This window comes from Leptodactylus fuscus, chromosome 1, assembly GCF_031893055.1.
Source record: "Leptodactylus fuscus isolate aLepFus1 chromosome 1, aLepFus1.hap2, whole genome shotgun sequence".
Lineage (NCBI taxonomy): Eukaryota > Metazoa > Chordata > Amphibia > Anura > Leptodactylidae > Leptodactylus > Leptodactylus fuscus.
In genome coordinates, this window is record NC_134265.1 from 200,800,234 (window position 1) to 200,819,550 (window position 19,317).

The following is a 19,317-nucleotide window of genomic DNA, read 5'->3' on the forward strand; positions in this document are numbered from 1 at the left end:
ACTCAGCCCAACCACCGACCCCATTATACAGTATACTTACCTTCCTGTGAGACAGCGTGAGCTCTTCTCCATTGCTGCTCTGTTCTCTGCAACGATGATCCATCTCTATTTCACATGTGGAAGCTGCGCAGTGGAGGTGGATTATTGGCAGCAGTGTGTAAAACAATGCTGGGAGAAGTGTTGGCAGTCAAAAAAAAACAGGAGGAGCCATCCCCAGGAGGTGTGGAGGGTAAGTATAATTGGGTGGGTGGGGAAGAGGGGGAAAGTAGTAGTGATGATCCATTTCCGGAAATGGGGAAGTGGATCATCACCGGATAATCAGAAATTCCCTGGGGCCATCACATTTTCTGATTATCCGGTGACGATATGACGAAATGAGTAACTATAGCTATAGCAGCGCCACCCTATTTTTCATTTTTTACCTATATATCTGGCATAGATGCTGCTCCCCTTTTTCCCTCATTTAGGGACTTTCAATACCACTGACTGGGAGCTGTAAGTCTTCTATTTCAGCTCCCCTGAAGACGCCCTATCTCTAAATCATGTGACCTACCATACTTTTCTCTGAGTATAAGCAATAGGAGTAGAGCAGGTTTGCCCTTGTAATTTGCCATCATTTAGGGTAATAAGATATACTACTATCTAGCCATAATAACACACGTCACCACTTGTTTAATTTAGATCAAGTGGATTCGTTCTGTCATGGATCTGTGATTGATGGTTATTTTCATGGCTCTATCCAAACAAGAAATGGAACTTTTTATATAGAGTATGAGCGGCAAAACAATGGCACAGTGGATTCATATATGTATCATGACAGAGATATTGGTAAGTAAGTAACTCGCCATACACATTATACATGGTGTTATCATATCTTCTACCCACAACAGTACTGTCGTGTATAATGTGTCTATACTGTTGTTCATGACTTCTATTTTCAGACTACTCTGTCATGAACAATGTGAAATCATTTGATCTGGCCTTAAAGAAATATGAGTTTATGGAGAAAATGAAGTGGCAACAAAGGGTTAGTACATAAACTTGTCATATTAATGTCATGGTTTGTTTTTTTGTAAATATAGAACAATAAATTGGTAAATTTCTGATATTGATGAATTTTAGTTCCTTTCTATTTTTAGGATTCCAGTTTGCAGTTGGTAAGTGAAACCTTATTTGGGAAAGGTTTACCTCCTTTGTTCTGTTATGGTGTTCCATAAGGCCGCAAGAGGTTGGACGTCTCTTAGTCCTGTCCAACTGACACATTTGACACTAGGTTCACACTAGCGTTTGGGTCTCTGTTCTGTGCTTTCCGTCTTTTGCTGGCAGATGACGGAAAGCTGTCAGAGCGGGTCCGGCCGTGAGCGGTGGTGAGCGTTTTATGCTCTCCACCGCGAAACCGTTTTTTTAAAACCGGACACAGAGTACTGCATGTCCAACTCTGTGTCCGATTTTAAAAAATCGGTTTTGTGGCGGAGAGCATAAAACACTCACCGGCGCTCATGGCCGGACATCTTTCATACCCATTCAAATGAATGGGTATGAAAAAGTCCTGCAGGTTTCCGTCCTGCCTCTGTTTTGTGCAGGAAACGGAAACCTGCAGAATGGAGACCGGGCATAGAAGTGAACGAGCCTTCGATGGTACACTTTCAGTACACACTGTAATCCACAGTAAACTGCAGATTTTACCTCTAAGAATAAACTTTGTGAAATCTGAGGTAAATCCAGAATAAGTCCTTTGTTGGATACAATGTGCTGCACAGAATGTTTTGATGAATGTGATTGGGGTTTTCTAAGCTTCATTCACACGTAATGTATGGTATTTTATTGCATATTTTCATGAAAAATCTGCAAGTATATTGCAAGTAAACATAGAAGCAAGATTTGGTCTGACCAGGGGTGTAGCTATAGGGGCTCCAAATGTTCTTCTGAAATAAAAAAAATATACCATTATTCTACATGGCACATGGTAGGGTCCCATTAGAGGTGTTGCATATATTATGTAATTTTTTTTTCATCCTTGTGTAGGAAAAGCCTGTGATTCGAACCAAGAGAAATGTGGACATATCCCGTACAACATGCCTCATGCATCTAAAGGCTGATTACTTATTTTTCAAAAGATTTAGAAATTTACAAGAAGCAATATCTCAGGTATGACGATAACAGGAAAGTTGTTTATGACCCTTTTTCATTCCAGTTTTTACATAAATCACTTTTTATTCTATTGTAAAGTTATGACTTCTGCAGTACATGCAATGCATATAATGTATCCAGCATCCTGTCATGGCTTCTGTTAGAAATAAAAATGTGTGTAGAGCCCAAGTTCCTATGGTTGGCTATACACAGTGGTGTAACTAGAAATGGTGGGCCCCATGGGGAACTTTTGAAATGGGGCCCCCCAGACCGATGCTGAAGACCATGACCAATTGAAATCCCGCCCACATGTGTTATTATGCCCCACAGTGGCCCCTGCACACAGTGTGAAAAGATCCCTGAGTATAATAATCGGAGACTCATGGGGGGAGATACAAACATTAAAAAATCACTGTTACTTACCTCTCCCTGGCTCGGCTGAACTCCCCGCTGATGTCAGCCACCTTCAATGACGTACGGGACATCACATGACCGGGGGCCTGCGTCACACTAGACGTCACACTAGTAGGCCTGAAGCCTGCCCAGAGCCAGGAGAGGTAAGTAAATAGGGCCTGTTACTGGTTGCAGTTACTCCAGCCGGTAACAACCTATAAAAAAAGAATTTAAAAAAACGCAGCGGAAGCGGCTATCGCCAGGCCCCCTAATGTCCTAGGCCCTGTAGCAACCGCTATCGCTGCTACCACGGTAGTTACGCTACTGGCTACACATAAATTAATTGTAGTTGTTAACTTAAACATTTGCCATGGCTTTCTCTATTGGAGTTTAAAAAAGCTTTGTTATGTTGCACATGCAATTCTATATGCGGGCAGTATGCTTTAGAGCAGGAGCTCAATCAGGGGTGGCTTATGAGGGTACACTGGACAAATGCCCAGGGCCCTGGCAAAGGGGCCCTGGGATCCACAGCACCAGATATTTGGTCTGGTGACCCAGATTGGGTCAGCCTTAATAACGCACACCGATACTATTGGCATTTATGCTAGAGTAGGGAGCTATAAAGTCCCTGTTCTGACATAGATGGCTATGTAGAAGACGGGGCTCGATGATGTCACTACATCACACCTCCCGATGCCATACCTGCTCTTGAGTCCAATATATATATTGTCAGGGTCTGGGGTTGCTAGGTGGGGTGGCATAGACACAAAAGTCCAGATTTTTTAGTCCCAAAACAAAGGTAGAGTTTATTTTCACTCAAAAAGGTAGTGCAGCAACAAAAGGAAACAATACAAAAATAAATCCCTGCCCGGCTAGGCTCTAACTAAACATAGAATAGGTTACCTCACCTAGAATCACAGAAATCAAAAGCCAGTAGAATCATTCAAGACACAGCTCCAAAAATATGACCTCTCTCTTTTGCTCTCGAGCCAAGCTCTGCCGCTCCAAGTCTGCTGCTGGAGCTGACGTCTTAAGCCTCCTTGACAAGGAGACTCTCTGCAGCTGAGTCGCTGCTGGAACATCCCCAAAGTGTGGACTGGAGGGGGGTGGAATGACAGGTCCCACTACCAATCCTACCTGCCATCCCTAAAAATCTAGCCCAGGAACTGGAACTTTGAAATAACCCTCAGCAGACAATAGTTATCTGCTGAGAAATGTTCTTTCTGGAGTTTTCTCATCTCACCCACCTTAGTAGTGTGGGTGAGATGTACACCCCCTCCATTATCTGACCAGCCATCGGCTTACAATATATATATATATATATATATATATATATATATATATATATATATATGTAGAGATGAGCGAACAGTGAAATATTCGATATTCGATTCCATTAGACCCTCAATATTCGACTATTCGAATGAATATTGATTCACATTATAGTCTATGGGGAAGAAATGTTGGTTTCAGGGGAAACCACTATTCGACTAAGGAGGGTCACCAAGTCCACTATGACACCTCAGCAAATGATGACAATACCTTACCTTACCTTACGGTATTCGCTCATCTCTATTCATAAGGAGAGACTATGATTGATAAGGCTAGAGGAACTATTATATAAGGGGGTATAAAATCATTGCCCGTTCGAATTTCAGCACCATCCTCCGGCTGCATGCTATGAGGCACGAGGCGCAGCTATGATTCCTTGCTTTAGGTTCTTGTTCTCTGTCTGACAACTTTTCTATCCCCTCACTTCTTTAATTGATTTCCCACCTCACTCATTACACCTTTGTTTCCTTCTGTTCCTCAAATATTTAACCTCATCCCTACTTGTGTGATTGACATCTTTTCCTTGCAATCAAAGTGCTTACTATATCCCTTTCTGTGTGTGCTGGCGCTTTACTATTACTGTTTGGCTTTTCTTGTGACTATTCTTCTGGATTTTGATTCTGTATTGCGCTGCTTGACTGGTTCTGACTCCTTGGCTAGCTAACTTCCCATTTGTTGTTGTTTGTCTTGTCTGTGTTCTGTGTTCTTTATCATCTATATCATAAGAAGGGATTGCCCCCCAGTTGTTGTCTGCTACCTAGTCCAGTGAGGCAAGTAGGCAGGGACAAGGGACAGGTTCAGCTTAAGACTCACTGTCTTATTGTTCTCTTCCTTCCAGGGTTCAGCAGCAGCTACTGAAAATTGCTCTTCTGGCAATTCCTTTACAGGGGCATGTATAAAAAGGAACTATCAATGGTAAATCTAGTGGGGAACTATTATTAATGATGGGGTGTGGTAATAATTCCTCCAGCTTTACTAGTAATAGTTACTCCTCATAAATAGCTCCTATTTTACATATATTATATTTAGATTTATAAAGGGAATCTATTATTAATAAAGTTGGGGAACTATATACTATAATAGTTCCTTCTTTTAAATAGCAATATACATTTATAAAGAGGAACTATTATTACCAGTAATAAGGGGGCTATTTATTAGGGTGATATATTATTAATAAGACTAGGGGAACTATTATATAGGGGGAGATTTCTAAAGAGGAACTATTAACCCCTTCCCGACATGTGCCGTAATAGTACGGCGCTGCCGGGAAGGGCTTCCCGCAAACCGCCGTACTATTACGGCGGATGCATGGTGCGCACACAGAAACTGTGTGCGCACCATGCACAGCGGGTGTCAGCCGTAATACACGGCTGACTATGCCCTGTAACACCCGCGGTCAGAACCGGGTCCGATCGCGGGTGTTAACCCCTGATATGCCGGCGGTCAACATGACCACCGGCACCTCCGGGGTTACAGTGTAATATGGTGCCGATCGGCACCCCCCGCGCCGGTTTCGGGGGGTGCCGGTGTTCGTAGGGGGCAGCCCGGGGTCTGATCAGTTACCCCGGGTCTGCCCCATCACTTACCCCGTCCTCGTACCTGGCTGATCCTGCCGTAAATGAAGCTGTCAGCCTGTGTAGACGCAGGCTTCCTATACAGCTTCCTATACAATGCAATACACGTGTAACACGTGTATTGCAGCGTATCTCTATTGAAGCAGTGATCAGCCGATCACTGTTTCAATCCCCTATGGGGACAGAAAAAAAAAGTTAGAAAAAAGTAAAAATAAAAAAGTTTAAATAAGTTTAAAATAAAATAGAAATAAATAAAGCCCCAAAAATCCCTTTTCCCCATATAAAATGCTTTATTATGTAAAATAAAGAAAAAAAGAAAAAAACATTACATATTTGGTATCGCCGCGTCCATAATAACCTGAACAATAAAATTAAAACATTATTTAACCCGAACGGCGAACGGCGTAAAAAACCCCCATAGAAAACCGCACAAAATAATGATTATTCACCACCTTTCCCTTACAAAATGTTCAATAAAAAGTAATCAAATGGTCAGATGAAAACCAAAATGGTACCAATAAAAAGAAGAGGTCTTCCCGCAAAAAATAAGCCCTCAACCAGCTCTGTCTAGCGAAAAATAAAAACGTTATGCCTTTCAGAAGATGGCAATGCAAAAATAATTGATTTTTTTCCCTAAATTGAATTTTATTCTGCATAAATAGCAACGCATTAAAAAATCATATAAATGAGGTATCTCCGTAACCGTAGCGACCCGCAGAATAAAGGTAACATGTTACTTATAGTGTACGCTGCACGGGAAAAAAAATAAATGCTAAAAAGCAATGCCAGAATTGATGTTTCCTTTTACATCCCACCCAGAAAGAGTTAATAAAATCTAGTCAATAAGTTACAGGCCCCAAAATGGTGGCATTGAGAAGCATATCTAATACCGCAAACACCAAGCCCTCATATGGCCACATTGCCAGAAGATAAAAATAAAAATCTAGCTTGTACAATATGAAGACAAAAACCCTAAAAGTCGCCAAATCATTAGGACATAAGTGGCTGCGACTAGAAGGAAATGTATAAGCTGTACGAACATTTTCAGGGGACACCCCAGATTTAGAGCTTATGAAAGATAATACACCAGCGCTGATCCCCCAGAATGATCCTCTTCCCCGTCAGTGTCATAGGAGCTAGTGGGAAAATAGAATAGGATTTGGTGTACCCAATTTACTCTGCACAGCTTACATATTCACTTCGGGGTTACTAATGCTCACTACATCACTTGATAAATTCTTTGAGGGGTGCGGTTTTCAAAATGGGGTCACTTTCTAGAGGTTTCCACTGTTTTGACTCCTCAAGGGCTTTGTAAATGCGACATGATTCCTGAAACTGATCACAGCCAGATCTGCCCTCTAAAAGCTCCTTGGCGGGCCTTCCCTTCTGCGTCTCGCGGTGCGTCCATATATTAGTTTACACCCACAAGTGGGGTACTATGGTAGTCCGGAGAACTTGCCTAACAAATTGTGGGATGCGTTTTCTCCTTTAACCCCTTGTGAATGTGCAAATTCTAGGGCTAAGCGAAAATATTAGTAAAATAAAATCAAATTTGAAAATTTCACCTCCATTTTGTATTAATTCCTGTTAAGCACTTATAGGGTTAAATTACTAGGCATATGTTGTTTTGGCTTATTTACGGGGTGCAGTTTTGAAAATGGGGTGATTTATGGGGGACTTTAATACAAGGGTCTTTCAAAACCCATTCATAACTGAATTAGTCCCTTAAAAAATGGGTTTTGAAAATTTCTTGAAAATTTTGAATATTGTTGTTTCACTTGTAAATCTTATAATGTCCGTAAAAATTAAAAGGGCGACTAAAGTTTGATGCCGACATAAAGCAGAGATCTGGGACATGAGATTTATTATATAATTTTGGCGGTCTGACTATCTGTATGCAATGCACATCATTTCAAACTTTATAAAATGCATATTTTTCAAAATTTTCACCAAATTTCCTATTTTTTCATAATTAAACACAAAACATATCAACCAAAATTTACTAGTAACATGAAGTACAATGTGTTACGAAAAAACAATCTTAAAATCACTTTGGTAAATTAAAGCATTCCAAAGTTATTGCCACATAAAGTGACACATGTCAGTTTTGAAAAATCGAGCTTGGTCAGGAAGTCTAAAAGTGCCATCGGCGGGAAGGGGTTAAAGACACTGATACATTTGAAATTGGTGCTCGTGCTTGCAGGGGGTCCCCTGACCCTGCAGGGGGTCCCCTGACCCTTCAGCTGGCAATGCTTAGGGGTCTTACTTTGTAGGATTCCTAATAAATATTTACAAAGCCTAGGAAAACTTTTGCATAAAAATTAATTATTGTAAAGATTTTTAAAAATTATTTTTATGTTTGCTACTATAATGAATTAATGCATTGCTTTGGTTTTCTAATTTTAAAATTTGAATTAGCTTTATACATTTTTAGATTTAAATTTTTATGCATTTTATACAGTTAACATACATTTGATATTTGACAATAGAGATAATTATCTAGTATATAAAGTTCAATAAATGTATTTAACTGCAGTTTATAGAATAGCCTAGAAAGCTGTTATTTTCATACATAAGTAAAGGCTAGAATGCATATAAGAATCACTTCAAATATTGCTTTAGAGGTCAGCCATTTTTTTCTTGTGTTTAAAAATCTATAGCCTTTTATATGCTTTAGAACAGGCCTGGGCAAAGCCCGGCCCCCGGGCCACATCTGGCCCTCTGACTGATTCAGTCCGGCCCGCACAGCTTGACTAGGGGGCATGTCTAGGGAGGTGTGTCTAGGGGGCGTGTCTTAGTGCCGGCAGGAAGATGGAGAGATGTGGAGTGTGTCATAAGGTATTGAGAGATGTAAGGTGAGATGCCGGGGGGGAGAGTGTCTGTATGTGTGTATATATGTGTCTGTATGTGTGTCTATATGTGTCTGTATGTCTGTATGTGTGTCTATCTGTCTGTATGTGTGTCTATGTGTGTCTATATGTGTCTGTCTGTCTGTATGTGTGTCTATATGTGTCTGTCTGTATGTGTGTGTGTCTATATGTGTCTGTCTGTATGTGTGTGTGTGTCTATGTGTGTCTATATCTGTCTGTCTGTCTGTACATCTGTGTGTGTCTCAGTAACCTAGGGGCAGAGATGGAAGGGGAATGTTATACTAGGGCAGAGATGGCAGATGGAGGGGGGGCATGAAACTGGGGGAGAGATGGAGGGGGAACATGAAATGGCACAAATAAAGGGGGATATGAAACTGAGGGAGAAATGGAGGGGGGGGGAGACACGAAACTAGGGGTAGATGAAGAGGGCACTTAAACGGTGGGACATTAAACTGGGGACAACTGGAGGGGGCATTAAACCGTGGAGGAAGCTGTAGGGGGACCCATCTGCCTTTAGTTGCCACCTGTTTAATGTCACCCTCCAGCTACCCCTACGGTTTAATGTTTGCTTTCAGCTTCCCGATTTTAGTGTCCCCCTCTAGTTGCCCCCAGTTTCATGTCCCCCTCCAACTACCCTCACTGTTTAATGTCCCCCTCCAGCTGCCCCAGTTTCATGTCCCCTCCGGTTTCTGCTAGTTTATACTGGGGCACCAGGAGAGGATCTTAATACTGTGGGACTTTTGGAGGAGAACGTTATAATGTGGGGGCATGTAATGTACGGGTGACTGTAGGAGGATTATACTTTGTGGGGCACATGGAAAGATGATTGGGAATGGGCAGAGTCAACATAGAAGTGGGTGGAGCTAAATTTGCCGTGGCACGGCCCTCAATTTCTTATGCGGCCCCATGGGAAAATTAATTGCCCACCCCTGCTTTAGAATTACATTTGTGTTATTTATGCAAACTTTTAATATACAGTAGGTGAGACCTAGGCATTACGCTGCACCCTTTAATGTGGTCAGTGTGGGTACACACTATGATTTATAAGTAGCATTTCTGGGCAGCAATCTGTACTAAATCAACAATCAAAAAAAACAACAAAAAACTGCAAAATAAAGGGACTTACAAAAAACCTGGCTCTCAAAGTTTTATATTATAAATAGAACCTGTAGCCCAGAAAGAGTTCCCAGTTGCACTTTAAAGTGATTTAGTTCGGTTTTGCTTTATGTATTGCAATGCTGGAATTTATATTTTAACATTCTTATATTTATAGATTGCTGGATACATGAGATCAGTAAATGCAATATATGATCATGTAGACTTCAATGGCATCAAACATATCAACTTCAAAGTAAAGGTGTTAAATGTAAGTATGTATTGATGAGGAAATGATTCTGGTTGTGTTTTAAGGCAGAATTAAAGTGAACCTTTCTCTACTTTCACCAATTCAACTACAAGTCTCCATCATTCCAGAGCAACAAGAACAGTTAGTTTTGATGCCTGATGTGCTATTTAAGCTCTGTAACATCAGAAGGGCGATATCAGGCAGGGTTTGTGATTCAGAGCTCCAATCATAGACCGCCAGTGTCAGAGCTGAGAATCACACCCCTTGTCTGCTCCTGCCTGACACCACCCTTCTAACAGTACAGAGACTAAATAGCATATCAGACACCAAAACTAAGAGCATTAAGTGCTCAAGAATGGTGGGGGCTAGAGAAAAAAATCCCACTGTCTTAGATCCAGTGGTACAGCATTTATTAATTGATGTAAAGAGCTGGACTTGGTGATGGTGGTGAAAAGTCCTCTTTAACCTCTTCCCAACATCTGTATTATACGATCTAATGCTAGTGCTCGTACTGATCATGGACATTAACCTGCCGGCACCTCAGTGAACACTGACCAAGGCACAATTTTTCCGGGAATCGTCGCCACCCAGAACAAGATCCGGGTCCAGCGTCCCATTGACATAACAGCCAGGAATCTATTGAAGCTCCCAGTTTTGTCTGCCTTTTATTTTTTTATGGCAGGGTGCTTGAAATGGAAAATATAACGGAAGTACTTAGATATTTCCCTTCTGTAAAACCTACTCCTGACTTTGGCTCAAAAAATGCAGAAAAATCTGCAACAAATTAACATGCGTTTCTGTGACGTGGGGCCTCAGCCAAAAGGAGTTATCCAGGATTTGAGCTATGAGTAGGGGGCAGCACGCCCTGAAACTTGTAGGCTGAATGGATCTTGGGTACCTCTTGTAACTTTTGTTACCTTTAGAGATGAGCGAACACTAAAATGTTCGAGGTTCGAAATTCGATTCGAACAGCCGCTCACTGTTCGAGTGTTCGAACGGGTTTCGAACCCCATTATAGTCTATGGGGAACATATACTCGTTAAGGGGGAAACCCAAATCCGTGTCTGGAGGGCCACCAAGTCCACTAACACACCACAGGAAATGATACCAACACCCTGGAATGACACTGGGACAGCAGGGGAAGCATGTCTGGGGGCATAAAAGTCACTTTATTTCATGGAAATCCCTGTCAGCTTGCGATTTTCGCAAGCTAACTTTTCCCCATAGAAATGCACTGGCCAGCGCTGATTGGCCAGAGTACGGAATTCGACCAATCAGCGCTGGCTCTGCTGGAGGAGGCAGAGTCTAAGATCGCTCCACACCAGTCTCCATTCAGGTCCGACCTTAGACTCCGCCTCCTCCGGCAGAGCCAGCGCTGATTGGCCGAAGGCTGGCCAATGCATTCCTATTGGTAGCAGTGCTGAACCAGTTCTGCTCAACTACACAGTGTGCCGGTGCTCTGCTGTAGCACACTCGGCTCTGCTATATCAGATGGGCTGACTGGCACACAGTGTAGTTGAGCAGAACTGGCTCAGCACTGCTACCAATAGGAATGCATTGGCCAGCCTTCGGCCAATCAGCGCTGGCTCTGCTGGAGGAGGCGGAGTCTAAGGTCGGACCTGAATGGAGACTGGTGTGGAGCGATCTTAGACTCCGCCTCCTCCAGCAGAGCCAGCGCTGATTGGTCGAGTTCCGTACTCTGGCCAATCAGCGCTGTCCAATGCATTCCTATTGGAAAAAGTTTATGTCACAAAAATCACAATTACACACCCGATAGAGCCCCAAAAAGTTATTTTTAATAACATTCCTACCTAAATAAAGGTTATCCCTAGCTATCCCTGCCTGTACAGCTATCCCTGTCTCTTAGTCACAAAGTTCACATTCTCATATGACCCGGATTTGAAATCCACTATTCGTCTAAAATGGAGGTCACCTGATTTTGGCAGCCAATGACTTTTTCCGATTTTTTTCGATGCCCCCGGTGTCGTAGTTCCTGTCCCACCTTCCCTGCGCTGTTATTGGTGCAAAAAAAAGTGCCAGGGAAGGTGGGAGGGGAATCGAATTTTTTTGGAGTTTGCCACGTGATGTTCGATTCGAATCGAACACATCGAACAGCCTGATATCCGATCGAACATGTGTTCGATAGAACACTGTTCGCTCATCTCTAGTTACCTTCTTTTTATCATGCATTATTAAAAGTTATTTTTTAAGACTTTGGATATTATTGCCATTTGGATGCTGGAACATTTTGGTCTTTACAATTGGATTTTGTTTGCTCATAGGAGTCCACGGAGCATTCCTTAGCATTCGGGCACTTCAGTCCTTCCATGTGTGAATATTGGTGAGCTAATAGAATAGCTTTTTCACATGATTAGAAAACGTGCCTGCTTTCTTCTCACAAAGTGAAATCACGTGTGTTGGTTGCATGGCCGTGCTGTAACTCAGTCAGACTAATGGCTAATTGAGGCCATTTCAATAGAAATTAAATGCATTTCTAATTTATGCTTATTAAAAATGTATATTGGTCATAGTCTCTTACATTCTTCGCATGGCCCCTTTATCAAATAGATTTGGTGCTGCTGGACGAAGTGTAGCTGACTTGACTGCACATCAGCTGACCTTGTGCATGGCTTCTGCGTTGCTGTTCAGCAGCCCACTTCATCCTACAGCATCAGAATTTATTGAATCAAGCAGCCACATGACAAGACCAAGTGACCACTGTATGGAGGAAGGGGGTCATATATGTACTAAGCTGCAATTTTTACAATGTGCCAATCATATTTCATTGTGAATTTATTGTTGTTTATTGCTTCAGATAATTCAAGAGAAAGAGCCAAATAATGCTATGCATGCAGCTTATATTGGGCCAGAAAAGCTTCTAATGTTATACTCCAACTTCAACTGGAATAATGTTTGTCTCTCCTACTTGCTGACAAATAGAGATTACAATGGGATCCTGGGGCTTGCGTGGACTGGAAAGGAAGGTAACTGCATAGCAAATGTAGAAACAAAGAACAAGTATAAAGTGTGAAATGAGAGTAATGTTTACATAAAAATTTTAAGCAAACTTTATCTTGACTGTTGTCTTGCTGCATTTACTTTTATTAGTAGAGATAGTAGGACATGAAACGTTGTTTACCAACCACTTTTGCTGCATTTTGTAAAACCCAAGGTCGGACTGGCCCACTGGGGAACCGGTGAATCCCCCGATGGGCCCCCGAGCCCTGACTGAAAGTTTTAATTTTACCAATGCAGATGCATTGGTCAGGGCCCGATCGGCATCTGACCAATGCATTTGCCTCAACACATAGGGGCCCCGATTAGCTGATGCTGAAGCTGTACATATCAGAGGACAGCATGTGCAGCTTCAGCATCAGCTAATGGCCTCTTCCTTAACTTACCTGCAGCTGCTATGCTGCTTTCCTATGAAGTCTCGTCCCTGCTGCCCGGACTTTCTCCCTTCCCCTCCCCTCACAGTGAGATGTCTCTCACATCGTAGCATGTGGGGAAGACAGTAGCCATCTGCTGCAATGTTTCACTGCTGGAATATGTGAGTATATACTTTTAGTAAAATATGTATGTTTAATATGTATATATGTGCACATTTGTGTAAAGTATGTGTCTTGTATACTGTATGAGTACTGTATGTTGGTATACAGGTATGTGTGAGTATATACAGTATGCTATAATAATGTGTATGCGTGAGTGTATGTATATATGTGAGTATATATAGTATTCATACATTCATATAAGTATATATATGATTTATATATGGCATATGAATGTATATGTGTGAGTATATATGGTATATAAGTATACACACCTGTCCCCAGCACCCCGTTGTCCCCTGCCTATGTCTGTTCAGTCTCATGGCTTCATTTCTGGAAATCCTGTACCTAATTGGTCTCAGTGGTCACATGAGGTGCAGGACTGCCAGCAAGGAGGTGCCAGCACGAGACCGAATGGACACTGGTGGCGCACAATGGAGTGCTGGGGACAGATGAGTATTCTTTTTTTTTTTTTTTTTTTATTTTACACCTCCTGCCCAGCACATGAGTTGCTCCAATTCCTGGACGACCACTTTACAGGATTTATCCATCTTTCTAATATTGATGGTCTGTCCTTAGGATAGACCATCAGTATTACATCTGCGATGATACAACAGCCAGGACCTCTGTAGATCAGCTTTTCTAGGACAGAGCAGCTACAGGAAATGGTAACATTTCTAGGAGCCATGCTGTTCACTTGCCATACAAGGTGTAGCAGTACAGTCATGGCCAAAAGTTTTGAGAATGACACAAATATTATATTTTCACATGATCTGCTGCCCTCTGGTTTTTATGTGTGTTTGTCAGATGTTTTTATCACATACAGAAATATAATTGCAATCATATTATGAGTAACAAAAGCTTATATTGACAGTTAGAATGAGCTAATGCAGCAAGTCAATATTTGCAGTGTTGACCCTTCTTCTTCAGGACCTCTGCAATTCTCCCTGGCATGCTCTCAATCTTCTGGACCAAATAACTGATAGCAGTCCATTCTTGCACAGTCAATGCTTTTAGTCCACCCGTCACAATCAGTCCACCCGTCTCTTGATGATTGACCACAAGTTCTCAATGGGATTAAGATCTGGGGAGTTTCCAGGCCATGGACCCAAAATCTCTATGTTTTGTTCCTGAGCCATTTAGTTATCACCTTTGCTTTATGGCAAGGTGCTCCATCATGCTAGAAAAGGCATTGTTGATCGCCAAACTGCTCTTGGACAGTTGGGAGAAGTTGATCTTGGAGGACATTCTGGTACCATTCTTTATTCATGGCTGTGTTTTTAGGCAAGACTGTGAGAGAGCTGATTCCCTTGGCTGAGAAGCAACCCCACACATGAATGGTTTCAGGATGCTTTACAGTTGGCATGAGAGAAGACTGTTGGTAGCGCTCACCTCGTCTTCTCCGAATAAGCTGTTTTCCAGATGTCCCAAACAATCGAAAAGGGGATTCATCAGAGAAAATGACTTTACCCCAGTCCTCAGCAGTCCACTCCCTGTACCTTTTGCAGAATATCAGTCTGTCCCTGATGTTTTTTCTGGAGAGAAGTGGCTTCTTTGCTGCCCTCCTTGAGACCAGGCCTTGCTCCAACAGTCTCCGCCTCACAGTGCGTGCAGATGCACTCACACTTGCCTGCTGCCATTCCTGAGCAAGCTCTGCACTGCTGGTAGCCCGATCCCACAGCTGAAACACTTTTAAGAGACGGTCCTGGCGCTTGCTGGTCTTTCTTGGGCGCCCTGAAGCCTTTTTGCCAACAATGGAAACTCTCTCCTTGAAGTTCTTGATGATGCGATAGATTGTTGACTGAGGTGCAATCTTTCTAGCTGCGATACTCTTCCCTGTTAGGCCATTTTTGTGCAGTGCAATGATGACTGCACATGTTTCTTTAGAGATAACCATGGTTAACAGAAGAGCAACAATGATGACAAGCATCAGCCTCCTTTTAAAGTGTCCAGTGGTGTCATTCTTACTTAATCATGACAGATTGATCTCCAGCCCTGTCCTCATCAACACCCACACCTGTGTTAATGGAGCAATCACTGAAACGATGTTAGCTGGTCCTTTTAAGGCAGGGCTGCAATGATGTTGAAATGTGTTTTGGGGGATAAAGTTCATTTTCTAGGCAAATATTGACTTTGCAAGTAATTGCTGTTAAGCTGATCACTCTTTATAACATTCTGGAGTATATGCAAATTGCCATTAGGAAAATTGAAGCAGTAGACTTTGTAAAAATTAATATTTGTATCATTCTCAAAACTTTTGGCCATGACTGTAGGTTTAGGTAGTGCACATGGTATAGTGGGTGAGCAGAATGGCTCCCGACATGTTATTACCTTTAGCTGTCGTGTCTCGGTACCACTGATTTGCAAGTTCCTGTCGGTGGGCCCCTAGAAACAATTCCACTGTGGGCCCTGGACACCCCAGTCTGACCCTGGTAAAACCTCATGTATTATGGGTATTTATTTATATGTTCTTTAATTTATATCCATACTGCAGGCTTATTTTTGATGAAAACATTAAGGCCAGGGCCCCACGTAGTGTAAATACCGCAATTTGACCACAGCTAGTCCCATCCACACATTGTACAAAAAAAAAATCTGCATTAGAAATGCTTTGATTTAAAAAAAACACTGGGATTTCTATAAATTGCAGCATATCAGTTAAACCTATGGAAAGTCTGGCATTTCCATATGGTGATAAAAGGAACAGAAATCAGTTTTCCTCTGTAGACTTTCTGTTAAAAGTGCTGCAGCAAAAACGGCGATGCGTTTCTGCTGTGTTTTTTCCCACTGTGCTTTTTGAACACAGCTTGCTATGTGGGGCCTTAGCCTAAAGGGGAACTGGACAGTTCATCAGTATCTAATCTATGAGGTTCTGACACAGTGACGTTATTAGCAAAAACTGGGCACCAAGGGTATAGCACCCCCTTTCCTGGCCCCTACACAGAATAAAACCCCATTTACACACATTTATAAGTCCCAAAGTGGTCTCTAGACAGTATAATGTCCCACCGTGCCCCCGCTCACGCAGTAGTATGCTCCATAGTGGCCAATGCACACACAGGATTACAGAGTATATAAGTACAGAGTATAATGATCATAGACTCAGCCGAGCATACAAACATAAAAACACTGTTACGGAACTTTCCCTGCCTCCGGCGCACTCCCTGCTACTTTTGGCCCTCTTCAATGTTAGTAACAGACTTCACATGACCCAGGTTGGCGCTGCTATGCATAATGATGCCGGTCTAACCCATGTGACATCTAGGATGTCACCAAGTAGACCCAAAGCCTGCTGTAGCGCCAGAAAGGTAAGTAACAGTGGTTTGTATGTTCATGATAGCAGTGTTTGTTGGAGGGCCCACGGCCTCACTTACTGATCCCCACTCCTGTTCACAGGCATCTCCACTTCCCGTGAGCAGGAGCAGGGATCAGTAAGTAAATAGGACCTGCTACCTGCTGGAGTAACCCCTATTAAAAAAAAAAAACTTCAGGGGCCCACCGGGCTCCCTAATGTGCCAGGCCCTGTGGCAGCTGCTACCCCAGTATTTACGCCACAGGTCTGACACACATTCTCCACTCCAATGAACTGATCAAGTTGATCAAGCAAGAATCAAGTAATAGAAGCGGAGCTTCCCTACGCCAGTGCCTCTTCTATACAGTAGACAGTGCTAAAAGTAGGCTATTTTCACTGTATATGACACTGGGTTACTGACCGGAACACCCCTTTAACTTGCACCAAAAACTGTAATTCATGTTTGTACCCCATTTATTATGTAACACTTTTTAAATTGCACTGGATTATTGGCAAATCTACCCAGTATGTGTTATGTTTCCACAGGGAATCTTGGCGGTATATGTTCTAAGTTTTCAAAATTACAAGACGCACCTGACACAGATGGGTCACTTAACACTGGAATAATAACAATACAAAAGTATGGCCAATATTTGCCACCAAGACTTATCCATATAACTCTGGCGCATGAATTGGGACACAGCATGGGTTCTCCTGTAAGTAGGATTATATATTGTAGTTACAGGTTTTCAGGGGATGGGGGGAAAACTATAAAATATTTGACTATGCCATTTATGATTCATACTGGAAGTTAAGGAAATTTATCTGTGTATTTATATTTGCAAAAAAAACTAGTCGCTATTGGTAACACTGCAAATTATTAGAAGTTAGGAATGTAGAGATCACATCGGCCATTTGTTAATATGCCCTCAATTAGTGTAGATTGTCTATAATTCATATACATATGTCAATGTCCACAATATGGCCACCTATTTGATTATGTAGATTTCACTAATTTCACTGGGATTGTTTGACTGTCTTATGTTACGAGATCCTACTGAGTAAATGTTGGGGTAAAGAGAGGATTCAAGCAGATCGAAATTTAGCATTTCCAATTCATTTCCAAGTGTTTTCCTCTCTGCATGGAAATAATCATCTATCGTTGGCCAAATAAATGCAAATAGAGTAAAAAAAATAAGAATTTGCTGAAGTTTAATAAAAGTTCTATATTTTAGAGTCTAAAGTTGTATAGAATATTTCTAATGTCAAATGTCTTGTTTCTGTTTCAGCATGACCAAAGCAAAGAATGTGCAAATTTTTCTGTCTCCAGTCTTAATGGAAATTATTTGATGTTTCCTTATGCAATGGATGGAAATCAGTACAATAATGACAAATTTTCTATTTGTTCAATTTATTACATGTCAATGCTTTTAAAAGTAAAAAAAGACAGGTGTTTTGTTGGTAAGTAAATGCTTTTGCGCACTTTTTGTATTATCTTACAAGCAAAAAATATATATGTATACAAAAATTATATATAGTAGAAAGAAACATAAAGAACCAATCATGTGAAAATTAAGTGGATTCTTAAATAATACTAATACTGTAAGAGTCAGCAGCAAATCTGGGAGAAGTTTTCCCCCGCACTCTGGCAAAAAGTTGACTTTTCAGTAAAAGCCAAGGCCTATCTGTTGTACGGCCATCCATGTAATAAATAAATGGATTGAATCCACTAAAGTGACTTTCAGTTTTGCTCATAGGCCATTTGGACAGGGGTCATCGTTAAAGGTACTTTCCAGAACTTAAATATTGATGACTTATCTATAGAGTAAGTAATCGAAATCAGATTTTTCATTGCTTAGTAAAGATGGGTGAACCAATTTGTCATAAACTGGGTTCAACCTTAGTATTCTAATTGTTCGTATTTTAATAAAACCAAACTAATGCCGATTCGTCCTGACGAATAAAAATAGAGACACGTGTGTGAGAATCACTATGTGACATTTTAGCACCACCTGACATCTGCTGATATATGCTCTATAGTAGTAGGTGGACAACTCACAGTGCTGACGTCATATACACTATATAAGGTGCTGTAAGCATCACAAGACATTACAGTAATGGTGGAGATAGTGAAGGGGCTATGTATCATCTCACTGCATCAGTTGTGAAAAGCTTACGATTGCAAGCAATAGTTAGGTATAAGGGGGAATTTAGTCAGACATAAGCAAATATAGGCAGATTATCGTATATATTCGAGTATAAGCCAACCCGAATATAAGCCGAGGCACCTAATTTTACCACAAAAAAATGGGAAAACTTATTGACTCGAGTATAAGCCAAGGGGGGAAATGCAGCAGCTCCTGGAAAATTTCAAAAATTAAAATGGTTGGAGTTTTTGGGTGCAGTAATTACTGGTTAGTGGGGAAGGGGAGGGGGTGTTTTGGTTGTCTGTCTGCCCCTTCCCTGAGCTTGAGGACTGGGATTTTTTCCCCCACTTGGAATTCAGTCTGGCTGAATATAGGGTATCTGCAGTGCTCCTATTAACCCCTTCGCGACGGAACAGGGATACCTAATGTGTGTGTGTTTCATAGTAATTTTATACTTTTATATGTATTCTAGGGAAAGGAGTAATTTAGAACTTTTATTTATTTTATAATATATTTTTTTAAAGCTTTTTTCACTATTTTATTGGAGATTCTATACATTACTATTGCGGCTGGTCAAAAAAACTTGGCTTATACTCGAGTATATACGGTAGTTATAGAAATCATAGATAGGAATGATGGAGCTGCTGTATGCACAGTGTTTAAACATACTTGTTACTGACCGTCAG

The 19,317-nt window shown here is 41.5% G+C and overlaps 1 protein-coding gene across 1 annotated transcript in view; it reads left to right on the forward strand.

Moving 5' to 3' along the window:
- Positions 1-19,317, forward strand: part of LOC142213858 (disintegrin and metalloproteinase domain-containing protein 10-like) — a 60,762-nt gene that overhangs the window by 22,693 nt on the left and 18,752 nt on the right. The window contains exons 4-10 of the mRNA XM_075282421.1: positions 682-828; positions 942-1,027; positions 2,026-2,148; positions 9,573-9,665; positions 12,460-12,628; positions 17,031-17,200; positions 17,774-17,945. Of these exons, the coding sequence (XP_075138522.1) occupies positions 682-828; positions 942-1,027; positions 2,026-2,148; positions 9,573-9,665; positions 12,460-12,628; positions 17,031-17,200; positions 17,774-17,945 (960 nt within the window). The remainder of the gene's footprint in view (positions 1-681; positions 829-941; positions 1,028-2,025; positions 2,149-9,572; positions 9,666-12,459; positions 12,629-17,030; positions 17,201-17,773; positions 17,946-19,317) is intronic.